An 11,150-nucleotide genomic window follows, 5' to 3' on the forward strand; every position below is an offset into this window, starting at 1 on the left:
GGGGGGAGGGGGAAGTGGGGAATGACTGCTTAATGGATACAGTCTTTGCTTTGGGTGATGAAAACATTTTGGAGCTGGATCGAGGTGGTGGTTTGCACAACAATGTGAATGTAGTAAACATCACCGAATTGTTCACCTTAAAATGACTGATTTTATGTTACATGAATTTTATCTCAATGACAAAGAACAGAGCAAGTTCCCCCTGCACACTCAGAGGTGGAGAATTGGTGCCAGTTGGCAGCAGATCACTCAGCTTAGAGTGTAGTGCAAAAGTGTGGGGGGTCCGCAACAATAATAAATATAAAACCTGCAGTGCCCCCGCCCCCCAAAAAAGAACAGAGCAGATAGAGAAAGGAGGAGGGTACTCTTATGACTTCAGCAGCAGAGTGTGAATGAGAAGAGACCACACCTAGAGTGAGCGCTCCTGCTCACGAATGTGCTGATTGGAAGGGAGACAGCGTGCCTGGCGTGCACCGCCGACTGGCTCTGACATATGCCAGCCAATGCACGTGCGGTGCGTGATTCTAATTCACCTGAATTCTGTATGTTCACAAGCACTTACAGTGCAGTCAGAATTAACGAGTTTTTTGAGATACCAGCTGTCTCTCTGCCAATTTTTTGCATTGAGTTGATAGAGTAATTTGAGTTAACGAGCTCCTTAACGAGCTCGGTCTTGGAACGAATTAAACTCGTAAGTCAAGGCCCCACTGTATGCTGGGTCAGGCTCTGCCTTATGTAAAAGAACCTCAGCTAAAAGCAGCGCCAACAGGAGAAAGTGGACAAAGCTGGGATGGCAGCGACCAAGACTTTTAGAGGAACAACCTCTGCCTCACAGCCCCCTGGATGAGGAAGTGAAATGAAACCAGGCTGGGCGCGTCTGGTTCCTGCTCGTCAGGGGCTTGGACAGTTTTCAGAAGCTGCCCGCTCTTTAGAAATCGTGTTTGCTTTCACACACACAAAGCTGGGACAGGAGTGATGGGCTAAGATGTGTATGACTGATCCTTTCCAGATTTAACTGCCTTTTCAACTAGAACCAGGAAAACATGATGCTTTAAAACAGGGGAGGGGGTGGAGAAAGAGGGTATTCTTATCGCAAAAGAAACTCACATTCACTATAAAAACTTTAGGAAAGACAAATGGGCAAAGGAATCCCCTGGAAAAAGCCGGTATAAGAAGGCTGTCCTTAAAAAAAAAAAAAAAAGAAGGCTGTCCTTAACTGTAAGGAATGATTCATCAATGATGGCACTTGGAGCATCTTGGTGAGAAATGGCAATAAACGTGGGGCTTCCTTGCCCAGCCCGCGTGGAGCAGTGGTTGAGCATCGACCTATGAACCAGCAGGTCACGGTTCGATTCTCAGTCAGGGCACGTGCCTGGGTTGTGGGCTCGATCCCCGGTGGCGGGTGTGCGGAAGGCAGCCCACCAATGATTCTCTCTCATAAAAAAAAAAATTTGTGGGGCCCCCTGAAGCCCACTAGCAAGGAAGTACCTTCCCCAGAAGCAAATGTCCTGTAGTTAAAATGTGCGTGTGACCAGAGACTCTGGCGATGAATCATGAAAGAGCAGACAGAATAATCGGGATAAACACCCACTGCCCTGTTCCTTATAAGCACTCATTCTGAAAGAGAATTACTAAGTCACACGGAGGAGGAATGCTTTTGCAGGCCAGTCCTTGGTGCCAGGTGCACAGGGAAAAACAAAAGAAGCGATGCTTCTGACACAGGTTAGTGATTGGCTGAGAAAAATGATGGAAACTGGCTGGAGCCCTTCTTGCTCCTGTCGTCACCTCCAGAGTGACTTCTGGCGGCAGAACCACACACTCACCCATCCAGACTTCCCCGAATTGCCCGGCACCGAGCTTCTTCACCAACTTAATGGACTCCCGCGGGATCTCCCAGGCGTCTTTATCCCAGGGCTTTTGTGGTTTGGGACTAATACAGACCTTCTCCAATCTTCTGCACAAGCCATCTGACTGCTCTAATTTGAAAGAGAAAATAAATGTTAAAAAACGATTATGTTTTGTATTTTGCCAGTACCTATGGGGAAGTTTCGACGATTAGTCTTAGAATTTCCAACTTGCCATAAAATGCTTATAGGGGCATCTTTTTTTTAGAATCTCCACTTTTGATATTCTTAAACGAAAGACAATTTAAACACTTGATTCTGTTCATTATACTGTTACTCGATTAAAACAATAAAAAAATAACAAACAGATAAGCAAAGGCTAATAGATTGCCGTACTTAATACAATGTGATTTCAAATTGCTGAGCCCATGTACGCTCGTCATGGCCAAAAGGCATGGGCTTGGTTCTGTCACCAGGAGACCCCCAGCCCCAGGACAAGGCCAGAGCACAGCAAGCACTTCACACACATGCCAGATGAATACGCAGAGAGGGAGAGGAGATTCCACAAAACCTGGGGTACCGTGCTTTCTCCATCTTTCGGGACCTAAGCAAACCTATAGTGTGTGTTGCCTTCAAGCGGGTTGTAGACATAAGCAGGCACAACAGCTGCCCAGTACAGCCGACTTCAATCACACAGGGAATGAACCCAAAGGCTGGTCATGGGTTCAGCTTACCAGGGCTGGGGAGTGGCACTGGTGACAAAGGACCAATGACGTGGCACTGCTAAGTCTTTTGGTGTTCCTGCTATTTCTGTGTTCTTTTACCAAGAGTATGTGTTACTTTTTTAAAAAATGAATATATTTTATTGATTTTTTACAGAAAGGAAGGGAGAACAAGCACTTCACACACATGCCAGGTGAATACGCAGAGAGGGAGGGGAGGTTCCAAAAAACCTGGGATACCGTGCTCTCTCCATCTTTTGGGACCTAAGCAAACCTATAGTGTGTGTTGCCTTCAAGCGGGTTGTAGACATAAGCAGGCACAACAGCTGCCCAGTACAGCCGACTTCAATCACACAGGGAATGAACCCAAAGGCTGGTCATGGGTTCAGCTTACCAGGGCTGGGGAGTGGCACTGGTGACAAAGGACCAATGACGTGGCACTGCTAAGTCTTTTGGTGTTCCTGCTATTTCTGTGTTCTTTTACCAAGACTATGTGTTACTTTTACACACACACATACACACACACACACACACACACACACATCTGCAAGTTGCATTCCTCTTCCAGATAGTTAAAGATATGTTGTAAAGATATGCACTATGGGAAAACAGTATTCATTTTCTTTTCATAATTCTGAAATACTAATTGTGAAACACCAGGGATTAGGTAGGAAGGACCGGAATAATTGTTCCCAAGGATCAAATCTGGCTTTGAATGTATACTTAATTATAGATAAATTTAGAACATGATCTGTAATTTTATCAAGAAAAAGGTCATGCATAAAAACTTTTAATATGAAAAAGTGTTTGCCACCACATAGTTACCATGATAAACATATTTGTCTTGTCCGATCTCCACTTTTTACTTACTTTGGTAATGCTTAATCATGTCACTGATACAGGGAAAAGTGATTCTTGGGGAGATGTAATAACCCCCATTGTCCAGACTCCTAATTTTGTAGTGCTTAATGACATCACCGTGCAGAGGGTCATAATCTCTGACAGACAAAGAGTAGCTTCCTGCGAGGGAAAAAGTACAAGTAAAGATTATATGCATATTTTATAAATGAGATCTGCATTACACAATACTGTAGTACCCTTTTTGCCACAAAATATGCAAAATATAAATTAAGTATGAATTGTACATAATTTGAAAAGTCCTATAAAAAGTCTACTTGAGCCCTAGCCTGTGTGGCTCCTGTGCACCAAAAGGTTGCCAGTTCAATTCCTGGTCCTTTTGCCACAAAATATGCAAAATATAAGTTAAGTATGTATAGTACATAATTTGAAAAGTCGTATAAAAAGTCTACTTGAGCCCTAGCCTGTGTGGCTCAGTTGGCTGAGCATCATCCTGTGCACCAAACGGTTGCCAGTTCAATTCCTGGTCAGGGCACATGCCCGGATTTCGGGCTCATTCCCCGGTAGGGGACATGCAGGAGGCAGCCTATCAGTGTTCTGCTCTCACAACAATGTTTCTCTCCCTCTCTCCCTCTCCCTTCCTCTCTCTCTAAAAATCAATAATTAAAAAATCTTTAAATTAGACAGAGATCCCTAGCAAACAGCCAGAATGAATGTAGACGTCTTTAAAAAAAAAAGTTGACTTGATAAATAAAGCTAGAATTTTGTTTGCTCTGAAGTTTACCAACATGCCATTTTCCTTCTTCGTGATGGTTTTTAAAATTATTTTGCTGAATTGAAAAGTTGTTTTGCTTTCTTTTCTCTTAAAATTTCAAGAGTTACTCTAAATAATAATGTAAGAGACCCAGCAAACATAAAGCGTGGTGAGAAATGGCCATAGTTATGCCAGTTTCCTATGCTACTTTAGCAAACTAGTAGCAAAACAAATAGTTTGAGTTTGTTATGTTTGAAAACTATAAAATTTCACTAGTGGAACATAAATATCTTCTAGAATAGTTTCTAGGATTGGTTCCTAAATGGTGTTTACAAGAAGCCTTATGCCCCTTCTTACCCTTTAATGTTTCACTTTCTCTGATGAGAAAGGCCCCCGGGCCGTTCCCTGGTGCCAAAAGCTGTCTTTCGGCATCTTTCCTGGTTATATCCTTGAAAAACCACCTGAGAAGACATTGTCACAGTTCATGTTATGCTCCAGGGAAGTAAAGAAAAAGAATGAACGAGAAATCCAACGTGGCAAACAAAACCCTCAAAGATGACAACAGGCAAAGACTCACTCTTCCGTTTCCAAGGTGTTGACTTTGGCTACGTAGTTGCTGGGGATGAAGCCTTCTCTCTTTGTGGAAAGGGACTTAGCTTTCCACCATTCTCCGTGCCTGGAATAGAAACACACGTCGGAAAGTGTGTCCGATTACTCAAGAACTATAATAGCCATGGTCTCAAGGTGATTTGGTGGGTGAGGGAGGGTGGGAAGATTCCTGGAACCTGGGAATCCAGTGGGAAAATCCACTCCTCTTGCTGAAATAAAAATATGTGTAGAGACTGAAGCAAAGGAAAACAGCCTCACCACCAAGGTGTGGGTCACTGTGCTCAGCAATGCTCAAACAGGACTTGGTGAAAATGGTTCCATCCCGCAGAAGCAAAATGCTTGTAATTTCCCAATGGATATCCAAGAAATGCTTTAGGCTCCAAACAGAAATGGGAGTCAAGGGAACAATGAACCGTAGTTCCTATGGTAGAGACTCCTTTGTCCAAACATCTAGTTTCCATAGATAGATGCCATAGAAAACCATACAATCATTTCAAGCAGGCAGACCTCATCACTTGCTCTTGCCCTCAGCATGGAGCTGGGGAGGGGGATGGGGCAATGAAGGAGGGAAAATTGGGTGGGTCCCTATGAGCCTTCAAATTCCCACACGCAGATGGATCCTCATCAGCAAGACACGGAGGACGACAATGAACACTAATCTATATGCTTACAGTGTATTTATCCATAGGAACATACACACACGTAATCCTCACATCAGCCATGACAGAGGCCCTGTGAGGCCCATTTTACAAAGGAAGAAACTGAGGTATAGAGTTGAAGTGACCTGTGAAGATCATACAGCAATAAATGGCAGGGCCAGGATTAGGCTCAAGTTCATGCTCCATCAGTAAGCGATAATAGCTCTCAACTACTTAACACCTTATAATTAATAAAGGGTTTCTCTCCTCTACCTCCTGGTTGGCAGGCCAAGGCGACAATGTTTGCAGATTAGAAGGAAAAGCAAGTTAGAATTGAGATACTTGGAGTTCCTTATTCTCAGTTTTGTTCTGAACCCCTACCCCTGTGGTCTGACTAGGGTCACAGGTCTGTGAGTCAGCATGGATGGGGTTAAGCAAACGATGATGTCCAAGTGTCTTCACAGAAGTGCCACATGCTGAGTAAGGGCTTCATTGAGTTGACCACTGCTTTAGCATAGTGTGTTTATATATCGAAACCAGTTGGACCCATAAACCCAGTCTGAATGTGAGTACTATAACTAAATAAAAATGTCATCAAATAATACACATTCTACACATGCCCACACTTCTTAAGGTGGCAGAGATGGATAAGAAAGAAATCAGTGTCTGTCTTCAAAGGGAGTTCTCCTGGGGAGTGCTCACAGGCGAACTCCAGAGGACCATTCCTTCGGTCCCACGCCTTCCACTCCCAGCCCTACCGCGGCAAGGAGGCTGGGAGGCCTCAGCCCAAGGAGGGGGTCTGGCTCTTGCTGTGCTGCTGGAAGCAGAACGAGGAGCCAGTGTGTAGGACTCCGTGGCCTGGTTGAGGGCGGCAGGTGCAGTGTGCCTGGGTATACTTACTCCTCCAAGACTTTCATCTTCTCCCCTTTCCTGAAAGACAAGTCGTCTGGGTGGATGCCATCATAGGGGTACAAGGCTACCACGATGTCTCCTTGCTCCTCTGGATCTAACAAGAAAGAACACAAATGAAAACCTTTAGAAACCCATCAGCAGAAAACGTTTGGACAAATCCTCATCGGGCACAAAGGATGACTGATGTGCTGACAAGAGGGGGAGCTGGACAGGGGCATGTGCTTCTTTCCTGGCAGGGCTGAGGGCTTACATGGTCTGCAGTAAATAGCTGTACGCACTGCTGTACACACTGCGTGCAATGTTCGTTATCTCCGATCACACAGACCTACACCTCTGATTCACTCCAACTCTATAGTTAAGAAATGATGCACCATAATGCTGTTCATAGCAGCATTGTTCATAATAGCTAAAAGGAGGAAACAATCCACTGTCCAGTGACCAATGAATGGATAAACAAACCGTGATCTACACATTCAACAGCATATTATTCAGCCTTACAAAAGGGAGGAAATCCTGACACCGGCCACAGCAGGAGCAAGCCTGCAGGACATTATGCTAAGTGAAACAAGCCAGTAACAAAAGGACCAATACCCTGATTCCACTTATATGAGATTCTTAGAGTATCAAACTCACAGAGACAGGAAGTAGAATGGTGGGAGCCAGGGGCTGGGAGGAAGAGCAATGGAGTTCGTGTTTAATGGGTAGGGTTTCAGTTTGAAAAGATGAAAAAGTTCTGGAAATGGATGGTGGTGATGGTTGCACAGCAATGTGAATGCACTTAATACTACTGTCCGGTACACTTAAAAATGGTTAAAATGATCGATTTTATGTTATATGTATTTTCTCACAACAAGAAAATAAAGTAATAGCCTGGAAAACGGTTTCGAAGAGTCTCTAACAGCAAAGAAAAGAAACCACCATGTTGCTATGAAAACGTACCTTTAGTCTGAAACCTCTGTCCTGGCAAAAGCTGAGATTCTGGAACCTAGGAGAGAATATTGGTTAGAAAAGAATTTTTATGTTTAGCTTTTCTCATTCACATTCACGTTGTATGTTGTATTGTTTTTCTAACAGTAGCCAATGAGGTTTAGAGTTGCTAATTCATGAAGCTGGAGAGAAGAGTACAGAAAAAAATTTCCGCAGAGCTCTGTCCTGCTCTGTACAGCTCTTCCTTCTAAAAACAGGGGTTTGCCTGTGGTGGCAGGAAATGAGCAGGGCTCTGGGCAGGGGCTGCTGGAGGCTTAGCCGATCATCCTTCTCCCTGTTATTTGGTAACAGAACCCTAATATTATTTGGGAGGCAATTTGCCCAGCTCAATGACTATGCTTCCAAATTCTCTAGCATTCCACACAGATGGAGGGAGGCAGTGTATCCTTAAACAAAATGACTGTGTGGGCCTCGGGGCCTGATTCCCTTTAGCCTTGCTCTGGGGGTGAAGGCTGGAGTCTCAGCAGCCGGAAACCAGGCACCAGGGACAGCAGAGCAAAGACGGAAGTGGTTGGGGCCTTGGGGACCTTGGGAATAGCCATCCAAGCCCAGGACTTTGATCTCCATGTTCCCCAGACTTGTTGTTTTTTTTTTTAAAAAATAACTGTGGTGAGGGCTCTGTTCTAGCTGCTGAGAACAAGTCTTGATTGACCCAGGCTTTCTATGGCTGACCCTGATTCCATCATAGGGACAGATGGCATTCCCTGTAATTTTAGTTGGAGATGAACTGTCAGGAAGAGTGTGGTGGCACAAAAGGTCACTTCGATTACCTTTAATCAAATTCCTTTTCTCTCATTGACCATGAGGAGGACGCCTAAGACCTCTTAGACCCTTTTCAGGAAGGAACTGTCAGCCACCTATACCCGCAAATCATGTGACTTTTCTGTTTGATTAGAGTGATTTAATGAAATGGGACATAAACAGTTCGTAGTGAAATTTAAATTTCTGATGAAAGTTAGCCCATAAAATCTGGGCTGTGGTGGTGGTGGTGCTGGTGGTGGTGGTGGTGGTGGTAGTGGTGAATTACTACATTTTCTGGTATCAGAAAATCATGGGTCCATATTATCCTTTAACACTTATTTCAAGAAGTTTCATACTGATTTTTTAATCATTTAAATTTGCATAATTAGGATGTATGATCAATTTTAAACGACTTAGAAGAAATAATTAAAAGATGAGAAACCAATTAAATCTTTTTGAAAGCAGCAAGCTGATTTTCAAATATCAAAGTGTCCTTAATTTGCAAATGTTTTAATACACTTTTTATAAGACCAGAACACATATATGCAACTCATCCACTATCCCTCATTTCCTTTAAAATGTCTTTTCCTTAAGAGTGTTGTTGAGCTGCCTCACCTTCTCCTCTGTAATCAATCCAGGGAGAGCATTCTGGGCACAGCTGCCAGAGCTGACTTATCTGTGGGCATGGAATTAGGCCAAACTAACCGACTCATAAAACAGGACATCTGTGACCACAGACGGCACAAACTAAAATATGGGAATTGAAAGATGTCAAACATGTTTACTACTTCTGCTTTCTAACTTAAGTTTTAACCTCCTTTACTTTTAATAAGATGAAAAACGGTAAGTTTGTACTATTTTCCTTTGTTTTTCTGAATAAAAAAAATTCTTTGTTCATCATTAATGAAGAAAACCCCCACACAAACTTAGGTTTTAAAGTATGTAAAAATCTGGTATATGTGATACCAGGAAAAAGCCAGACCCTTTTTTTGATCTTTGACCTCAATTTCTTATATCATTTTATTTTCTACTGATCATATTTATATAATATGTATAGACAATATAATATCTATATCTACACCTATTAATGCAATGATTTTAAATACAGGGGTGGCAAAAGGAGGTTTACAGTTGTTTGTATGAACAAAAGATACAATACAAGAATAAATAATAACACAAGAGTATGTATTTTGGGCACTCACAACTGTAAACCTATCTGTAGGATATATGTATTTATAACTAAATCATTAAAGCTATTAATAACCTTATACATTTTGAGTTTCCATATAAAATGACATATTAATATATATGTCCAGAAATATATTCACTCTTCATCTCCACTTCTTTGTAAGAAGATCAATAGTGACTTATCAATTTCAACAATGACATGCGACTTTGACATATGTCATACCTGTAGCATAATGGGGAACAGAGGGGGAGAGGGCTGACTGAAGGTCTTGATAACAATAATACACTTCTAGAATGCCAGGGCATTTCTCAGACAAGAGAAACTATACAACAAGGTATTTGGGTTAATGTGGACTAAGCTGCTTCCAGGTTAAATGCTGAGGAATTCCATAAACACCATTAGATTTGTTATGTATATTATTATACATAAAGAGAGAGAATTGCCCTGGCCAGGTGGTTCAGTTGGTTGGAGCATCATCCCCTACACCAAAAAGTTGCGGGTTTGATTCCTGGTCAGGGCACATACCTAGGTTGCGGATCTGATCCCAGGTCGGGGCACGTATGGGAGGCAACTGTTAGATGTTTCTCACATCGATGTCTCTCTCTCTCTCTCTAAAAATCAATAAAAACATATCCTCAGTGAGGATTAGATAATAAAAAAAGAGAGAATTGATGGCAAGGATATAACCTCTAAGATAAAGTGCATTTAAGGTTGTAATTATCCAAAGCTTTGTTCTTCTTTTCCATGAAATGTGACATTATTTCTTCCTTTGCCAAGCATTCCCAAATTCATCAAACAGCACGCCACTCATATAACATTTCTGGTACAGATCATCCAAGGTAAGTGGGCGTAATTAGCTGTATGTGTGTTTTTTTAAAAATCTTTTAATTATAATAAGCCATAGCAGCTTCGGTATCTGTACTATGATCAATTAGTTGAAGAATGACAAGATGGGGTAAAGGAGATATCAGCATCTGGATTAGCTTCTGACTTGAATGCAGCATTTCTTTCTGCTTGCAGACCATTGCACTAATCTCACTGCCTGTCCTAAGTCACACAAGCTCAGATAGACATGTGTATATATAAAAAATGGGTATTCACACCAGTGATATGAATGATTATTTTTTCTCTACAGAGAAGGTGACCAAGGGCCACTTTATTGTACAATAAAGTGACCGGTTTTCTCTCAAATGTTTACAGGCTCTTTACAGGATTAAGTTACAAAGTATATCAAGAATTGAGGCCTAAGTTACTGATGTGATTTTTTTGCACGCGCATGTTACAGATTTGGTGTTTTGATCCTGCTGTGGGAATTCTCTCCTGAGACTATCTACTTACTGGCCTTTGCTGTTTATTGGACGTTGGATCTCTCACATAAATAGTTCGGTCAGTATTACGTACTGGTTGCGTCTTCAAATCTACTCCATCGTCATTCAGATGGTCTTTCCTTTTTGATTTTATACATCCCATATTTCCTGTGGGAATATAAAAGCAATGACATTGTTTTACTATCCTAGAACTGGCATCAAGCCACCAAAATCTCTCCATTAATGAAGAATAAAAACAATACACATTTATTCCTTATCACAGAGAGTTTAACAAACTCAAATGTGGGGGATTGTTCAACAACCAGTGTGCTTGTATATTCATTAGTTCAACAACTATTTATAGTGCATCAATGTCATGTCAGCAAGACATAGTTTCTGCTCTAAAGACGCTCAGATTCTGTGGCAAACATGTGTGAATTGAATTTACAGTACAGTAGTGAGTCAATAATAGAGGATGCGCCAGATCTAGGGAAGGACAAGAGGAAAAGGCGGTGGTCAGGGGAAGCATCCTGCAGGAAATGCTCTATGAGTCAAAATGGAAGTGATGTCAGCCAGGTGGCCAAGTCAG

General features: G+C 42.2%; 1 protein-coding gene across 2 annotated transcripts in view; it reads right to left on the reverse strand.

The window, feature by feature from the left end:
- LYN (LYN proto-oncogene, Src family tyrosine kinase) overlaps positions 1 to 10,838 on the reverse strand; it is a 49,976-nt gene extending 39,138 nt beyond the window's left edge. Inside the window, exons 1-7 of one of the 2 annotated variants that reach the window (XM_005871661.2) lie at positions 10,593 to 10,838; positions 7,277 to 7,322; positions 6,326 to 6,431; positions 4,756 to 4,854; positions 4,536 to 4,639; positions 3,437 to 3,586; positions 1,824 to 1,976 (exon numbers count right to left, since the gene is read on the reverse strand). In XM_005871661.2, the coding sequence (XP_005871723.2) occupies positions 1,824 to 1,976; positions 3,437 to 3,586; positions 4,536 to 4,639; positions 4,756 to 4,854; positions 6,326 to 6,431; positions 7,277 to 7,322; positions 10,593 to 10,802 (868 nt within the window). In that variant the 5' untranslated portion in view covers positions 10,803 to 10,838. The remainder of the gene's footprint in view (positions 1 to 1,823; positions 1,977 to 3,436; positions 3,587 to 4,535; positions 4,640 to 4,755; positions 4,855 to 6,325; positions 6,432 to 7,276; positions 7,323 to 10,592) is intronic. The other variant, XM_005871662.2, reaches the window with a different exon arrangement.
- Positions 10,839 to 11,150: the final 312 nt, after the last annotated feature.

The sequence above is a fragment of the Myotis brandtii genome, unplaced genomic scaffold (genome assembly GCF_000412655.1).
Source record: "Myotis brandtii unplaced genomic scaffold, ASM41265v1 scaffold351, whole genome shotgun sequence".
In the NCBI taxonomy this organism is placed as follows: Eukaryota; Metazoa; Chordata; class Mammalia; order Chiroptera; family Vespertilionidae; genus Myotis; species Myotis brandtii.